Source organism: Boleophthalmus pectinirostris, unplaced genomic scaffold (assembly GCF_026225935.1).
Source record: "Boleophthalmus pectinirostris isolate CB_2022bp ecotype Guang Dong unplaced genomic scaffold, ASM2622593v1 HiC_scaffold_20, whole genome shotgun sequence".
Lineage (NCBI taxonomy): Eukaryota > Metazoa > Chordata > Actinopteri > Gobiiformes > Gobiidae > Boleophthalmus > Boleophthalmus pectinirostris.
Window position 1 is genome coordinate 29116705 of NW_026571153.1, and position 19130 is coordinate 29135834.

The 19130-nt window shown below is 42.7% G+C and overlaps 1 protein-coding gene across 1 annotated transcript; it reads right to left on the minus strand.

Moving 5' to 3' along the window:
* Positions 1-2422: 2422 nt before the first annotated feature.
* On the minus strand, positions 2423-18007 carry gal3st4 (galactose-3-O-sulfotransferase 4). The gene is made up of 4 exons (XM_055156234.1): positions 17769-18007; positions 16524-16640; positions 4439-4733; positions 2423-3388 (listed from the first exon to the last, which is right to left on the minus strand). The coding sequence occupies exons 1-4, from the start codon at positions 17789-17791 to the stop codon at positions 2423-2425; spliced, it is 1401 nt and encodes a 466-aa protein (XP_055012209.1). The 5' UTR covers positions 17792-18007.
* Positions 18008-19130: the final 1123 nt, after the last annotated feature.

Here is a 19130-nt window from a genome sequence, read left to right on the forward strand (position 1 = left end):
CATTAAAATGTTCACACTCCAGTCTCGTGTGTGAGTATCTGCTGCTCCTGTTCCTCCTGTACCACTGTCACTTCACTCTACTGCACATGTCTCCTGCAGAAAGAGCCTCTGTCCTGTCTGTATCATGTCAGTCGATCACATCATTACTTCTGTACCACTGAACAATTTAACATTTAAACTAATTTATAAAGACGACTGAGAAGATTGAACATAAATGCCCCAAAAAGAAAATCATATTTTGCAGATTACAAGCTGCAAGTCGTGAAATCTGCAGCTGAAAATGGTAATTGAGCAGCAGAAAGAAAGTTTGGAGTGAGAGAGAAACTTGTGACACTGGGAGGATGCACCATGAAACTTTCCTGAAGTCACTGGATGGACAAAGTCTGGACTTCAGCGACACTGAAACCATCCTGTCAGGATTCAGAAAGAGGTCATGGAGTTGCACAGAACTGAATGGATTTAGTGATTTGGAGTGAGATGGAGAGTTTGGTAAACTTGTTCTATTCTGTTGTTTATGTTATAGTTTATCTGAAGAACTGTTCATATGTGACGTTAACAGTCTGTTGTTTTCTCTTCTATTTTTATTACTAGAACTTGACTTTCAACATGAAATGTCGGTTCCTGGTCTCTGATTTTATAAAATATATTTTCCACAAAAAGTGCAACTTATAGTCTGGCACGACTTATATACGTTTTATCTTCTTCATTACACATTTTTTGGTTGGTGTGACTTATAGTCTGGAGCAACTTAGTTCGAAAAATACAGTAACTGGTGCTATCAGGCTCATCATTTTGGTTGTAAAATGTTTGTATCAGTAACAATTTAGTTTGATATGAACATTAGGAACAGACCAATCCCGTGCCTTCTGTCTCAGAAATCTCTCCCGCTAGCATTACCAACAGGTTGATTGACAGCCTTGTTGCTAAGCGCCCACGGGGTGGGGTGTGTACTTTCTACAGCCTTGCTCCTGATGGGCTCTTTGGGACCACGCTTGTATTTCCAACTATGGTCGCTATAACTGCAGGCCTCGATGAGCTTCATTTGATTGCAACCAAACGCTATGAGTGACACTCTGAGTCCACGTCTTTATACAGTCTATGGTCACACTTAAGTGATCCAGGATTACAGAACAAGCCTGGATAGAGCGGAGTGATCCAGACTTGGAAGAAGGGGCTTTCTGAAACAGACTCTCAGCCCTCAACCCTGCTTACTTCCACCACCACACCACCACCACACCACAGTATGTTTTACGTAAAGGATTCAACAGGATTCATCTGGGTTCAAAAGGCTCTACACTCACCTTAAAAGCCAAAGCTTCTAGAATCGCACTTAGGAATTAAGTTATTACCAACTTGAAATTTTACTTTGCTCAGACGTTGTTTCTTTTTTATGAGACAAATTCAAACTAACAAATGTTTTTAGTAAAGATAGAGCTGGACAGATAGAGACGTTAATGCCAACTGTGGAACATTCCAGGTAAAGCAATAACATCACTGTGTAGTCAAGCAAGTGGTGGACCTTCATCTAGAAAAGATACATAGAAGAAAAATCTGCGTGTCATTTGTTCATTCATTTTTCAGTATAAAACCAAAGAGAGAAAATAAGAAAATGAGAAAATAAAAAAAACAACAGTTTTCTTCATCATTTGTGTCCAAAACCAAAATGAAAAAACAGATAACAATTCGTTTTTTTCAGTTTTCGATTTTGTGTTTAAATGAAGAATGAAAAAAACGGATAACGACCGGTTCCCGTTTACGTGACTGAACCAGGACTGATCCAGGTCCGGGACTAGGCCGGGACCAGAGCAGGACTCTGAGCTTTTACTCCGAGCCTCTGCAGGGTCTGAGCCTCAGCTTTGAGCTCCGGCCCTGCCCTGGGCTCTGAACCTCCGGTCTGGTCCTGGTCTTGTCCTGGTCTCAGTCCCGTTCTGGTCTTGGTCTCAGTCCCGGTCTGGTCCCGGTCTGGTCTCGGTCTCAGTCCCGAACTGGTCCCGGTCATTATCCGTTTTTTCATTTTGGTTTTGGAGACAAATAATGAAGAAAACAGTTGTTGTTGTTTTTTTTGTTGTTGTTTCTGTTTTTTGTTTTTTCGTTTTCTTATTTTTGGTTTTATATCGAAAAACAAATGAACGAATGATACGCGGATTATGAAAATTTGTAATCAAAACCGTGACCCACATTGAACCCTTTGACTTGAGAAAACAGATCAAGTGGAAGTGCATAGGGCGAGGGGGAGCAGGAGGCCACTTCAGAAACGACCTCCTGTAAACCCGGATTAAAGTGGAGTGATAGAGGATCGCGAGAGTTAAGTGCGCCTCATGGAAGACCCGTCTAAAGGTCACCACGCGCTCACAAACACACGACTTTGAGTTCGCCCATGACAGAACAAAAAAAAAAAAGACCTGCTTCGTTCATTTGTTCATTATCTCAATTTCACCGGCTCCTGTTTCAAATGGCTGCCATCCCCGTCCCTGACCCCTCCCCCCTCCCCTTGCCCCGCCCTCGCCCTGGAGTCTGGCGGGGCCGGTTGCGCTGGTGCCGTCACCCTCGGAAACTGCTTGACGTCCAGTAGGTCTTTATACTGGATCTCCGGGCGTATCATCCGGAGACATGCGGTCCGGGTGGCGTTGTCCAAGTGCGGTTGCAACTCGTAACCCAAGATTTTCACGACGCCGCTCTGAAACGGGCGAATCGTCTTATCCCGAATCCGTTGCCCCTCCACCGGCTTCCCACCGTCTCTCAGACACAACCTCGCCAGCTCTTCGCGCCGCATCCTTAGCAGCGCCACCTCGTGGTCCATTCGTGTCGTACCGAACTCCTGAATCTTCTCCCAGAATGTTCTATTGAAGGCCTGGTACAGAGCCCAGTCCAGAGCGTTCCAATCCCTGAGCTTCTCGCGTTGTTCATCTGTGAGAGCAAAATTCGAAGGTGTTTTAGCCTGCGTCGTGGCTGCTTTCGCCACCCAGCTGCTGCCGCTGCTCTGATCGGGCTTCTGCTGCCTTGCGTTCAAGCTAAATGAAACTACGGCGTCCAGTGGCCAGCAGAGGGCGTGCCGAAGTAAGATCATGGACTGGTCGAAGTACTCGGAGACCAGGATGAGCTTGAAGACCTGCTTGATGACTTTCTCAGCGTAACGCGCCAAGGGGACGGAGAAGTTGGCATTGTGGTCCATGCCGAAGTCGAACCAGAGGAGGTTGCGAGCATAGTGGTTGTTGCGGAGCCTCGGGTCGTAGAATTTTCGCGGGTTGTCGGCAAATTCCCCCAGAGTCTTGGCTTTGCGGAAGGCGGGGGCCACCTCTTTGTAGTAAGCGAAAGAGGACTCGGCCAGCGCCACCGGGTCGCGGACGATGGAGAAGTAGAAGGTGTCAGAAGGCATCACTTTCTCCACCTGGAAGACACAGGAGCACGGGTCAGGAGTGTTAATGAAATAAATAAAAACACAACACCAAGTATGTTTTTGACAATGTAACTATTCACACGTGGTAAGTACAACCTGAGGACGTGTGGTAATTTACTGCCCCACCTCTGTGTTACTTGCAGCAGATTCACACAGGATAAGCAAAGTCCATAAATGACTCTATTTTACTGACACTGACTGAGATTAAAAGAGAAAAGAACACGGAAAGAAAAGAAAGAGATAGAAAAGGAGCAATTACAACAACAAACACTGAGATGCAGATTCACACGGACATGTTTTATCAACGGACGTCTGTGTTTGGTGAAATACAATAGGTAAGGTTTCACTTTACAAATGACAGACATGGTGCATTCATACAGGATTAAGATCTCAGGCATTCTCCACAATTATTAGAAATCACCAAAGGTCCACAGGTCATACTAATGTGTGTGAATAAGGGTACTGTGGCTAAAAGCTCAGAGTTGTCAGTTTGCATAATGTAGGACTTTAAAGTGCAAGTCAGACTTGCCTTGACAAATGGATTAACCTGTCAAATATGGATTAACTAATCAGAGACACACGTGCTCTGTTCACATTAAAAACAAGTATGACTGCTCACACACAGAGCATGGGGAAAAAAAAAAAACATTGTGAAACACTGTGGAACTTTACAGAATGAAAAATCAAAGCACCAAACTCTTGTCTCAGGAAAAATAAGTGTTATATTTAGTTTTGAGTGTTACAAGAATTTTGGAGATGTCTTCTGCATTTAAGAGATAAGTGCAGCTGTGGGTGGATCATCTCAAATGAGGATGGAGGTTTTTCACACTGTGGTCTGATTCCAGATTCTTCTGGATTCTAACTGAATGTAGAAGGGACTGGCTGCTCAGGCAAGTGATGCTGTGCTGTCACAGTAAATGTTCTTCACTCTGTCATGTACATGTGCGTGCGTGTGTGTGCGTGCATGTGTGTGTGTGTTTGTGTGTGTGTGTGCGCGTGTGTGTGTGTGCGGGTGTGTGCGTGCGTGTGTGTGTACTGTACCTCTGCTCTGTTGAAGCGCATGTGGTTGCCCATGATGTGGAAGTCACTGGCCCCGGGGCCCTTGTAACCTTTGACCCGGTGAGCGTTGAAGGGCAGTGGGTAGCCCAGCTGGTAGCCCAGTGGCAGGGCGAAGCGCAGTCCCCGCTCCTCCCCAAAGCGGTAGAGCATGTTGAGCACGGTGCTGCTGGCCGTCTTATGGGTCTTCAGGAACATGATGTGAGTGTGGGGCTGACAGGAGCCCAGGGACGGGCCCTGGTCAGGGGCCGAGAGAATGGAGAGACCCGCTGAGGGGACACTGAAAATACACACACCACAGGGAGTTTAGACATGACTCCGCTCTTTAGACTTGTCACTCTGTTAGTACATTTTAGTGCTCGGAACAATGTGCCGGTGACTCACAGATGATGCAGAGTCTAAAAGTAGCTGTATGTAGCCTGCTCTCTTACTCTTTTCAAAAACTATTTCACAACTGAGCCTGTATTACCAGTGTCTTAACCCAGGCCTGATACACGACTGGCTGCAGGAGCTGGGGTTTAGGCAGTGACCACTCACATCAGACTTTATTTACATCATGATTCACTGGTGTCATAGATTAAAACTATTAGGGATGCAACGTATTTGATATAATATCAGATACTGGTATCACAATTCAATGCAGATGTTTGGTCGATATGCACGTGTCCCTCCATGCACGCTGTGATGTCATTTATTTTGGTCCAAACAGTTATCGCAACATCCTCCTCAGATGCAGCAAAAAAACAGCTCCATAGAGACTTACAGCTGAAATATTCTAACAGAGGTGGATTTTATCTTTCAGTAATTTTTTATTTTATGTTGATAGACCCAGGAATGACAAAGATGAACTTTTAAGATGAACTTTTAAATACTTTAGAATCATTTTTACACTCATATGCACCGGTGATGTGACTTGTGATATACAGAATCTATTTCTCAGATTCTATCTCATAAGTTTTCCTCAGAAAACGGTCTGTTAAGGCATTTCTATGTAGTGTTCAAAGAGAAGATAGTAGAGCACAGTGTGTGTAAAAACTGCAGGTCAGTGTGGGAGGAGCTACTGTCTGTCTCTTCTGCTGGAGACGAGGCAGAGGGAGGAAAAAGGAAAAGAAAACATCAAATCATCATCAAAAAAGGAAAAGTCTGAGTTTAATTTTTAAATTAAACATTAAACAGTAAATTAATAATTTAAAAAGTATCAAAATCGAATTGATATCGTGACCCATGTATCGAGATACATATCAAATCGTGGGAAAACTGTATCGTTGCATCTCTAATAACTCTATAACAGACACAAAGCCAATACACTCTATTCACACCTATGTCACAAACCAGGAAGTCGTTGGGGAAGATGTGATTAGAACTTCCGGTTTAGTTCCCGACACTGGGCTCTCCTAACATGGATCTATTAAAACCGACTGTGATCAAACCCACAGAAGTAAATATGATCAGTGGTAAAATGAAGACTGCAGACGTATGTGATGTTTGGAATCATCTGGAATTTGCAGCCTCATCTCTTCTAATCACATGTACCCAGTGCACTCGGAGTTGTGTGTCAGTGTGGAAATGATAAACCTGAGGTAAGGTTCTAACTGTTGATGAGCCGAACATAACAGAATGCTACAATGACATGGAGATGAAGAAAACTGGGCCTGGGAAATTGTCAACGTGTGTTTCCAAACGTCTTCCTGGTTTGCACTGTTGGGCAAGTTACTTCAAAACTGTAATGTGTTATTTATGACTTGTTACTGTAATTTCAAAGTAATTTGTTACATTACAATATTACTGTATTTAAAATGTAAGGCATTACATCACTATTGCTTTACCTTTAAGTTACTCTCACCAAAATAACTGCTGAACTTCTGCGCTGTATATGGACTGAACCAGAACTGAACCAGGACTAAACCAGGTCTAAACCAAAACTAAACTAGGTCTAAACGAGAGCCAAACCAGAACTAAACTAGATCTAAACCAGGACTGAACCAGAACTAAACCAGGTCTAAACCAAAATTAAACCAGGTCTAAACCAAAACTAAACCAGGTCTAAACCAGGACTAAACTGGGATTAACCAGGACAAAACAGGACAAAACAGGACTAAACCAGACAGGGTGTCTGCAAGGCGTGATCAGGCGTCACCTGTGTTTAGCCTCACGGAGCGTGGAGTTTTGCGTCGGTCCTTTCGCCTGCGGTTACCTGACAATCTAAGCGAGCTCGTCTCCGGCATTTCACCGCGGCTGATATCTCGCTGATTTTAGTGAATTTGCCACATTACTGTGTTACAGCAAAAAGCAACTTATTACATTAATTCATTACTTTTAGAACGCGTTACTCCCTACACTTCTGGTTTGTGACGTAAGCGTGAATAGAGTCTTTATACCCTTCTTTCCTTGTTGCTTAAAAAGAAACATTTCCAACGAATATCTAGCACCTAATCAAGCCTCACAATTTTCAACCACAAAATCTGATCACAAACAGGTCATGCTTGAGTGTGTGCTGCTGTTTTCTCGCAGGTGTGGGATGGTCACAGGTTAAGAGACAGAGCAGTTTACACATTAACTGTAGTACTGTAGTATAGTACTTCAGAGTGGTACTGCGCGAGTATGAACACTGATATCGTCTCTGAGTGTGTGGTCCTTCAAACTTTGAAACCTACAGAGAGTTCAGGCTCAGGGAGGAGTCAAGTCCACACAAATGCACTTTAAACATTCCGATTTTGCGTCATTTGAAGTATAGAAGATGGTTTGGGCATGTTGGGCAAAATTGGTGCTCTTCAGACATTTCGATCAAGTTTATAATTTTACGTCCTAAAAACGGGCAGCAGATACTTTGGTACTTTGCAGCTCATGTCATCAACATTCCCTGGGGTTGTGACGCAAACGCTTAAACAGGACCACAGGCTCCTGAGAACGTGCTCTTTGAATCCATTTTGTGTTTTTTCTTGTGTTTTACAGACGACCTAAAACCTTATCTTCCTTATCAGGCTGTGTTCGCTCATGTGTGCACTGTGTCACTACGGTAACGGCCGAACATTCCACCATAGACATACAGAGCACCCCCGAGCGTGATGCCGTCGCACAGTATCAATCACGGAATTCCATAACTGTTAATTAGCAACCATAATGTAAACAAGAATGTTTTCCTTTTGCGGAAATTGTTACCTGAAGTTGGCCCCATCAAACGCACGCCTACACAAAAACTATGTCGCTCGTTTGTGCTTCGTTTGTGCTGCAAAAAGTTTAGTTTGTGCTGTTTTAGTTTTGGAAATATTAACGATCCTTTTATAGGTCAAATTGGGGTCAGCCAGCCCCCAGGAAGCTTCAAAATGCTCTAAAACGTCCCAATACGGAGTCAGCCGTTTGTGCTGCAAAAAGTTTCATTTGTGCGATTTTTATGGAAGATAATTTGTTCCATCAGATTTTGAATTTTAATCACAGAATTTCTCACTTTGAATTTTTTTAAAAAGAATTTAATGATTTTTATTCTGAATTTGGGTTGGTGAAATTTTAAGTATACTCTTTACAATATATTTCCAATAAATAAAAAAAATAATAAAATTCACCTTTTAAACATCCAGCACAGATATTTTCAAGCCCTCAAATTCAAAAGTTAAAATTCAAAGTGTAAAATGTGCAGTGAAAAATTTCACAGCAAAGATCCGAGATGCCAAGGCAGAAGTAATCGATCCTGTGTGAGTGAGGAGGAAAGAGGCTGTTTCCTATTGGCCCTTCTCATCTGTGGGCGGGGTTTACACTTAACAAATAAAAGAGATGAGGTTTTGATGAGGCGAATTCTGACCAATCAGATCACATCACTGCACCATTTCCTGCTTGTTACTAAGTTAGATCGGATCACTTTGGATCGATTGCTTCTGTCAAATTTCACACTCTGAATTTTGACTGTTGAATTTGAGGGCTTGAAAATATTTGCGCTGAATATTTAAAAGGTGATTTTTTATTTTTTTTGGAAAATGTATACTTAACATTTCAGCAACTACAATTCAGAATAAAAAAATAATTCAAACTGTTTTTTTCAGAGTTAAAACATTCAATGTGAGAAATTCAATGGCATTGAAAATTCAAAATCTGATGGAACAAATTGTCTTCCATAGATTCTGGTTCTTAAGATATTAACTGTTTTATTTTGGGCTGATGATGTCGTCCAGCCCCTCAAAATGTGAAACAGCTTCAAAACATCAGAACATTATATGAAGCATTTGAATTTCATTTGTGCTGTTTTGTGCTGTGACAATTTTCATTTGTGCGAGTATATTTCTAAAATTATTCATTATTATTTTTGACGTATATATGACGTCATTTCCGCTCAGCTGACGGTGGCGGCTTTAGCAAAACTCCTCAAAATTAGTGAAGAGAAACGATCTGAGGCTGTGGAAAAGTCTCTATCTTTAGTAACTTGCTTTGGATTCATATTTTATATAATGATACAGACTTTTCCACAGCCTCAGATTGTTTCCCTTCACTAGTTTTGTGGAGTTTTGTTAAAGCCGCTGTCATATAATTTCTGCAAAATAATAATCCATAATTTTAGAAATATACTCGCACAAATGAAAATAGTCACAGCACAAATGAAATACAGACGTTTTGTATCTTTTGTTTCTGTCTGTTTTGAGGCTGTTTAACATTTTGAGGGGCTGGATGACGTCAACAGCCAAAAATAAAATTGCTAATTTCTTAAGAACCAGAATTGCACAAATGAAACTTCTTGCAGCACGAAACAGCACAAACAATTGACTCCAGGTTGTGCTGTTTTAGAGCATTTTGAAGTTTCCTTGGAGCTGACTGACCCCAATTTGACCTATAAAAGAATCGTTAATATCTCCAAAACTAAAGCAACACAAACTAAACTTTTTGTAGCACAAACAATGATATAGTTTTTGTCCAAGTGTGCGTTTGATGGGGGCCAACTTCACGCAGGTTGGCCGGAGGTTCAAGAGGTAGAGCCTGACCGATATGGATTTTGCTGTGGCCGATATGAAACCGATATAATGGGAGTTTGAGCTGCCGATAGCCGATATAATCGCCAATATTTTTAGTGACGTAAAAATTCACTGTAAATGTTGAATTGTTTAAAAAACTTAGGTTTGGCTCTGGTGGATTTTAAATTGGGTTTATTTAGGCAACATTTATTGTTATTCTGCCTCTGTACATCATATTTACAGACAGTAGGTCGGACTAATGGCATTTCTGCATCACATTCTAGACACTAGTGATGGGTATTCCAGTTTTTTTTAGAGAACCGGCTCTTTTGGCTTGGCTCACTAAAAGCTGCTGGTTCTTTTGGCTCCCAAGCGGCTCTTCAGATTGTTTTGTTGCAAGCAGGACTAAAGCACGTTTAAAGCAGGACTGAACCAGGTCTAAACCAGGACTGAAACAGATCTAGACCACGTGTTAAACAGGACTAAACCAAAACTGAACCAGGATTGAGTGTCGGGACTCGGTCTCAATCTCTCGCCATCTCTCGTGCCCAAGATTAGTCCTGGTTCATTTATTTTATGCTAAACTACAGCCAAATATGCACTTTTTTTATCCTATGCATAGGCATAATTCTGAAAGTTTCGTTTTTAGCCGCTGCCGCTGTCAAACTACCACGAGTCTGCACACGGCGTGAAGAGAAAAAAAGTGAGAGAAAGAGAAAACACGGCTTCCAATAAGGATCAGGCTCCCGTCGTTCGCTTTAGAGTCGGCTCTAAGAGCCATTTAGTTCGTGACAGACCCATAACTAGTAAAGAAACTAGTGCTATTACACCTTTAGCCGTACATACATGCGCCGCAGTAATTAATTATATGTGCAAATGTCATAATTCACACGTCTATTCACAGCTCATTTACATATCAATACAGGTTCAGTAACAAATATACAGACAATATAGTCACTTTACAATAGACCAATAGAAAACAGTCTGTTTATGTGTGGGAGCTACAGCAGCTAATCAATAAAAAATAACCAAAACCAGCTTCAAAGTCGACATATTTCCAACACTCACCGCTCACACAGACTCCTCCCACATCACAAGTCTGCACTAATAAATGTCCTTTTAATCCAGACTCAAACCGATTGTCTGTAAAAAGAATATAATCTCAGTTTTTGGATCTATGTCTGCGAGTGTAAACAAACACACGTGACTCTGTGGTGTGTTCAGAGACAGTATGGACACAGACACAGACAAATGACTCCGTAGATAAATACTGATGTGGAGCCACATAGTAGGACATTTATCTGTCTGTAAATTGGATTAAATGAACAGAATGTAGAGAGTCTAAGATTTATAACGATGTATCACATGCCCACGTGAAATATCGGCCCCTATCAGCAAGCATACAGATAGCCAATATGCCCCCAGGTGCCCATATCGGCCGATATCGGCCAGCCGATATATCGGTCGGATCATTTAGGACTTAGCGTGACTTCCTGTGTTTATTTTCTTCAAACTGCCACTTAACTGATGTAAAACTATGATAGACATTTACCACGAGTACTATCGCACTGAACCAAGTCAAAACCGAAAAGGAGGGGCACCACCTCGTGACATCAGCAGGTGGAACAAAGTACCTGAACAGGCCCATTTTTGGTAACAAAGCAACATAACATGATTTTCAGCATGACTAAAAAAACTAAAACAAAAAAGCAAGTTTCCAAGTACTTTTGTTTATAGTCATTCTTTAGGCTACTTGACTTTGTTTACATTAAATTCACTTTCATTTCATAACTTAGGTTGTTTAGAACATTTTAATGATTATAACTGTACTAAATGTATGTACAAAGTGTTATTGGACAAGAAATACACATCATATTATCATTAGGGATGTAACTATATCAAAATCCCTTGATACGAGATTTTCATGATATGCATCTCAAGGTACGGTATAAAATTGTGAATAAGCTACGTTTTTATTTTTAAAGCCTTGAAAAGCCTTGAAAAGCCTTTGGGACTGTTGCAATATGGGTCAGTCCGTATGAAATCAGCCGCCCTCCCCTATGAGCCATCTCAGATTTGGCTGAAAACATTTCTAAAAATTTCTAAAATCACCAAATGAAAGAATCTCAAATTTTAGCTCAATCCCTTGAGTCGTTCCCGAGTTATGGCCCGTTGAAATATTGGGGCCATGCTCACTTAAAGGAAGTTAATAGTAGTTTTTATTACTTTAAACTAATCAGAATATGCCAAAGTTTCTCTGGTAAAAATTTGATCAGCATCTAACTGTGCCACATGGGGAAGCAAGGGGCTGAAAAAAGGGGCCAAAAAGATCACACTTGAATCTGTGACCATATTTGGGACTCTACACCATCCACATGAAAGCTCAGAAAAGTGTGAGATTGTTGTCAGAAATGGTCATTCTCTCAAATATTCAGGTTCAACAGTTAGTTTGTAAATATATACTTGGAGTAAATAGATCTTGGACCTCAAAAATTGAAGAAAAAAATGGAGCAGCAACAAAATTTGAAATTTTGGGGGCCCACAGCGCCCCCTTAATAAAGATACACAATATTTGACAACAGATTCAGAATCTATGACCAAGAATCTACAATAATACACATTTTCAGCTTCCTAGCTCTATTTTTGATGAAGTTCTGGTCTCTCAAACATGTTTATAAATTAAGGCTTACAAAAAAATGAGCATGGCCAAAAAGTTTCAATGGGTCATAACTCAGGAACGACTCAAGGGATTGAGCGTTAAAATGTGATATTCTTTCATTTGGCGATTTTAGAATTTTTTTGAAATTTTTTCAGCCAAATCTGAGATGGCTCATATGGGAGATTCCTTGAAAATGGCTGATTTCATACAGACTGACCCATATGAAGAATTAAAAATTTAAAGGGCTTAATAACAGTTATTCTTTCATGTAGTCTTGCACTGACAACACCAAAGGATCATGGTCTATGTAGTTCCCTCTGTTTTTGCTTTTACTGCACCAGGAAAGGAAAGGCAAGTTTTGTATTTGTATCACACAATTCATACACACAAAGTGTTTTACAGAATAAGAAAGTTAACAATTCTGACAAACGTGCAGACTGTATAATTTCACTTATTATCAGAAATGGGATATAAAAAATGAGATTAGATAAGAAATGCTTTATTATCCCAAAACACCGTTGGGCAAGTTACTTTAAAACTGTAATGTGTTATTTATTACTCGTTACTGTCATTTCAAAGTAATTTGTTACATTACAATGTTACTGTATTTAAAATGTAAAACGTTACATTACTATTGCAGCACTTTTAAGTTACTCTCACCAAAATAACTGTGAAGATGCTGAACTTTTGCACCATATATGGACTGAACCAGGACTAACCAAAACTGAACCAGAGCTGAACCCGAACTGAACCAAGTCTAAACCAGGACTAAACCAGAGCTGAACCAGATCTAAACAAGGACTAAACCAGGACCACACGAGGACTAATCTTGGACTAGAACTTGGAATCTAGGACCGCCCCTGAGAGAACCCCGAGCCCGTGGAACAGGGTGTGTGCAAGGCGCAAGTGGGCGTCAGCTGTGTTTAGCTCCGTGGAGCGTGGAGTTCTGCGCCAGCATTTTCCCTCGCGGTCACCTGATGGCCTACACAGGCACGTCTCCGGCGTTTAACCTCTGCTGATATCGCCGTGATTTTAGTGAATTTGTATGAAGAAAAACTCACCAGTTCAATCCAGGTTAAAAAAGCATTGCAACGCGCTTTACTCACATTTGTACTGAGTGAAATATTACAGTTTTTTCCCTGTAATGCCGAACATTACTGTGTTACAGCAAAAAGCAACGCATTACAGTAATTTGTTACTTCTATAACGCGTTACTCCCAACACTGTCCCAAAGAAATTCGTTCAACTTCACAGCCATCACAAATGAACTTTAACCTGCAGACAGAGACACATCTAAGTTTGTCTCATTCTCAGTTTATGTTCAGGTCTCATGTGACGCTCAGAACCACCAGAATTCCCTCCCTGAGCTGCAGAGGCTGCTCTAGCACTGACTCATGACTCGTACAGGTGCCGGGGTTTAGGGAGAGACATTTTAGGTTTAACGGTCTTACATCAGACCTGGGCATTGTCCAGCTCCCACATACAGACCATTGGTTGACTCTGACCAGCGCGTTTAAGCTCATTTGGAATTATAAAATAAACATATTTTATCGTTTGACCTCATGCATGAACTAAAGCTGCATTGCTTTTATTTTAGAGGTGTTTTTTTTTTTTTTATGACAATCTTTGTAAGGCAGACTTACTTTTTCATTGCTTAGTCATAACACAAACTCTTCCCAGTCTGAGCAGATCGTCAAAACAATCATATTTACTGTTTTTGTTTTTTTTGTTTTTTTAATAAAGAAATACAATTCATATTAAGCAGAAATGCCCAGCCTTCCACAATATTTTCACATGTGGCCCCATGGAAAAAAATAATTGCCCACCCCTGTCCTATATTTTGCTAAATCGACCCTTTGGAGCTTCATGTTACAATCAGGTGAGATGTGGGGTCTTAAAAGTTTTCAAAAGGTCTTAAATTTCATGTTCCTAAATTAAGGCCTTAAAAAGTCTTAAATTATGTTGTCCAAGTCTTATTTTTTTCACAAAGGTCTTAAATTTCATTAGCCTATTTTTTATATACTCAACCAGGCTGCAGTGCAAAGTTAAATGGAGGGAGGAAAAAAAACAACGTGAAATCATGTAACGTGAATGAAGGTCTAATTTGAAGTCTGCGCAAACAGTACTTTGGTTTCTGGCGCCGACAGTAGAGTGAAGGAAGATGTTGGATGGATCATGGGGAAGTGTACGTTTAATCCACAGTGACTTTTAGATTCTAAATTTAGTCGTTGTTTGGTCATTATTAGAATTGGGTCTGGTGTTTTTCGCTCGCATAATGGGTGCGATGTTGGTCTTAATTTTCACTGAAGTGGTCTTAAAAAGGTCTTTAAAAAGTCTTAAATTTGGGGTAGTCAAACCTGATAACGTTGTTACCCTCTCAACATCAGACCTGGAGTTGTGTTTTGTTTCATTCACACGTTTGAGTAACACTTTATTATTAACCTCAATTTATGATCATGCGTCAAATAATGTGCGTCACGATGCAGTCTGCTTTACCTTGAACCCATAGACTGAATGAAAGAAGTTTTCTAAGTGAGTGTAACGTCACCCACAGTGTTCAGCGTCGCTCAAACGAGGCTCACGATGCTCATGGTTACAGGAGAGAATCTGGAGCCAGACTCTATGTTATGAATAGGATTTTTTTGACAGACAAAATAGACAAAAAATAATAATAAATCAGGATCATCTAGAGCGAGTTAATACAAACATTTTAAGACCAAAATGACAAGGCGGAGAGAGAGAGCCACAAGATCCTAATGTAAGTCAGTACATGCATTACGAATCTCAGACTTCCGGTCATTGCGCAATCCATACTGGGAAGAATCCTCCGAAGAAGTGAGCATCAAACCACCATGTTAGATTTCCCAGTGGGATGCGTCTATTATTAAAGTCGATCTTTTAGTTTTTTGAACCATATCACTTTTATTTCTGGTTCTGATATTGTCATATTTTAGTTTTGGGATTCAGATGGAGCTCCACATACAAAATGTTTGCTGCAAACTAGGGATTGATTTCTTAGAGGCAGTCAAATGTTTCCTTTTTGGTCCTTCCTGTGGATCAATCCTGCCCATCGCCTTCATCTTTCACTATTTTTCAATTCCGTTGGGAAGAGAAACAGTTTGAACAGAGGTTTGCAGTCACACACATCTGATTCCCTTTTGCAGTAACGGAGTTCATAAATTTCCGAAGCCTGTTTCTCGAGACGTTTTCTGCTGTTAGGATCCAACAACCACACAATTAACGATGTCTGAATCCCAAAACTAAAATATGACAATATCAGAACCAGAAACAAAAGTGATATGGTTCAAAAGAGTAGAAAAGATCGACTTGATGACAATAGACACATCCCACTGGGAAAACAAACATGGTGGTTTGATGCTCACTTTTTCGGAGGATCCTTCTCAGTATGCATTGCGCAATGACCGGAAGTCCGAAATTTGTGATGCATGTATTGGAGTCGGGGTCACGACGACGTCAACCACAGCGAGCGTGCTCTGTGTTTATGGAAGTTGTCCAAACATGGACGCAGCATTGAGCACCTGGAGATTTTAAGTTCCTCTCGTACTGGGGCCAGAACATGAACAACTTACTTGTTTTAAGGAGGAGATTGAGAAGGACGAGGTTTTTGGCCGTGGTGTTTTGTGGGACAGTCGGTTGAAAGGAACGTGTGGATGTGGAGACGGAGCCAAGAGTGGTGAGTGGTGATGTGCTTCACTTCAGTGACACGGAGTTCATTAACAATTTTTGCCTACTTCAGCGCAGAATAGTGACGTTTGTGGCTTGTTGATAACATGTAGGTGGATGAATGCGCTTTCAGACTGCAGTCGCATGTCAAAAGATCGGATATGTATCGGTTTCAGGACCACATATCGAAGTGGCCTGGGTCACATTTGAAAAAATTGGATCTGTGTCGTTCAGACTGTCATTAAAAGATCAGATACAGGTCACATAGGGGCCAAAAAATCAGATTTGGGTCACTTCAGGCTGCAGTCTGAACGTAGCCATAGACCTCGACACAGACCCATAAATCAAAAACGACGGCGACAAAGGCAAAGGCGGCAGTGTGAGTTGAGTCGATGCAGAAATATATTTGGCCTTTAGTCTGTCTATATGTCCAAAGTTCTAAATGCTCTGTTCCACCTTGTGATGTCAGCTTTAGTTCAGTAGAGATTGGCAATTCCAGGTCTGAAATTATCTAAATGATTCTAGTGAAGGTGTGTGTTTTCTGTTTGAGAGAAGAACTTAGTCTAAATGTGCAGGGTCTGTGTGTTAAACATGAATGAAATAAACACAACTCCAGGTCTGTTTGTGACAAGGAAACAACATTAGAATATAGATCAGACAATAGCGTCATACGGGCCCTTTAAAGAACCCACAGCTCGACCGTTTGGACCACTCTCCTCACGTGAACTTCCTTCGGGATCAATAAAGTCTGTCTGTGTTAGTGTTGTGGCTAGAGCTGATAGAAATGGTGTACCTCTTGTTGAAGATGACCCCCAGGAGCTGTCCAGCGAAGGCAAAGGTCACGCACACGACCAGGGCCTTCCACAACCACAGGGGCCCCCAGCGCGTACACACCATCCACCGCACCATCCTGCACAGAACAGACACGTGTGAGGAGTTCAACCCACAACCACAAGCACAGTAAAGAGAACTAACTGTCCCTGTGTGTCCATGGGCTCTCATTCTGTGTAAAAACATTTTTTGTGTGTCTGTGTAAAGGCTGTAAAACCCTGTAGTTACAAACATGTTCTGAGACACATGGGACTCGTGGATTAGTTCAGCAGTTCAGATTTCAGTCTCTTCACAAGTGTTTTCACGAGGTTATTGTTCCTGATGTGGCTCAAATGTGCTTTAACTAAGCATCACTTTAACAAATGTGTACTGTGAAATCAGCATCATTAAAAACAACAACAACACAGCAGTATTATAACTACCACACAGCACTAATAACACATTTCAGAGTATGAGACTTTCTTGTGCCTCTCTGGCCGTTGGTTTGCTCTGGTCTGTGGCAGTGGGCGTGTGCTCGCTGTATCTGGGGACCCATCTGGGGTCTAAAGGTTCAGGTTTCAGGTGCTGTTCTGCAGAGTTGAGGCTGATGAGGAAACCAGACCCCAGACCAAACCAGACACACACAGGCAGAACATGCAAACTCCACACACGCTATGGTCAGGGAATCAAACCTTGGACCTGCTTGTTGAGGTCCGAGTGCTGACCACTGTGCCCCTCCGAGTCACGCAAAACAAAACATGTTTAGAGGCTCCGCGCGCAGCCCGTGGATAACTGATACATCAGAGTAAATATCGGCTTTGGGGCGCTCTTGTTCTTGTGTGTTTTTCTAGTTTTCTCGCCCACTCCGTGCGCTCTGATGCCGGAGCGGCGCGCGGCGCACTGCGGTCCGTGGTGCTTTGTGTGGCGGCGGCACATGTAGCACTAGCCGCTACACGTCCGTCTCTCCATCACCCCTCTCCCCGCGCTGTGATTTATGTTCCTGCGGTCTCCAGCGGCACATACGGCGCTCGGCTGCACGTTAAACCGAGACAATAGACGCGCACGCCTTCTTCTTGTAAACACACGCACGGACACAGAGGCCTGCGCGGTGGTCAGGAGCCCCCCACCCACGTCTCTCTGTTTTCTCCTCAGACTACAGAGTGAGCCGGGCCCGGGGCAGGCTCCTCCGCTCCGGCCCAGCGCACACGGCTCCTGCGGGGGACTGTACCTGGCTCTCCGTCTGAAAGGCATCGCTGATTCGGGCCCCGCTCTGTATCGTCGTGATGGTCCGGAGAGCCGTGAGCATCTCGAGCCTGTGGGTGCAGTTCGCCTCGGCGGCTCGGCTCAGGCTCGCGCCTGGACAGCTGTGCAGCGTTTCCGTTCCAAGCTCCAGACACGCGCCTCTGTGACCCCCCTGCGGACCCCGAGCAGCCGGCCCCAGAGCGTCACAGTCCCGCAGGGCGGAGGAGCCAGTCCCGCTGATTGCACCGCACTGTCCGAGTGAGCCCACCGCAGAAAGCACCGAGAAGCAGATTATGCACCGCACATCCGGGCACCTTCACAATAAAAGCAAACCCACTGGCCGCTCGCCTCAAGTTTCTCTGTTAATATTAGGCCCACACGATCTGAAACGTGCCTAAACAGGCCAGAGCCGCGCCTTCACATCACAGCAAGCACCGGCTCACGCTGCAAAAATCACTCAACAGACTGAGACATGAACCCACCAGACTCCACAGACTGAGACATGAACCCACCAGAGTCCACAGACCGAGACATGGACCCACCAGACCACAGACCGACATGGACCACACAGAGTCCACAGACCGAGACATGGACCCACCAGAGTCCACAGACCGAGACATCCACAGACCGAGACATGGACCCACCAGAGTCCACAGACCGAGACATGGACCCACCAGAGTCCACAGACCGAGACATGGACCCACCAGAGTCCACAGACCGAGACATGGACCCACCAGAGTCCACAGACCGAGACATGGACCCACCAGAGTCCACAGACCGAGACATGGACCCACCAGAGTCCACAGACCGAGACATGGACCCACCAGAGTCCACAGACTGAGACCCAATGATCCATGACTCAATGATTCGCAAGGTCAGGAACTAAACATGACCCTCGTCTGGACCGGGCCACTTCCTGCAGTTACTGACAGGACTTTCAGCTCTCTTATGGGATCTGAATCTTTTGGCTCCTTTCAATTCAAAGAGCCGTAAAGGTTCCCACTCTTTTTCACTGATAAAATTTCCAAACTTTTCCATGACTTTACAGCACCTACATGTGTAGAACTGATCAGACTTTTAGGTCCGAATCTGAAATATTAACTCTTTCCACTCACATTATGGTTTTGGATTATAGTTTTTAACATTCAAAATCCTCTCAGTGCATTTATTGTCTTCTCTTTTACACAAAAGGCACAGACGTTCAGCCTCATGAGAACTTAACAGAACGCTGGAGATGCGTGAAAGAGATAATAAAATTTCATGACTTTTCTAAAACTTTCATTGAATTTTCAAATTTCCATCACCTTTCCAGGATTTGCATGACCGTGGGAACCCTGAGACTGGCTCG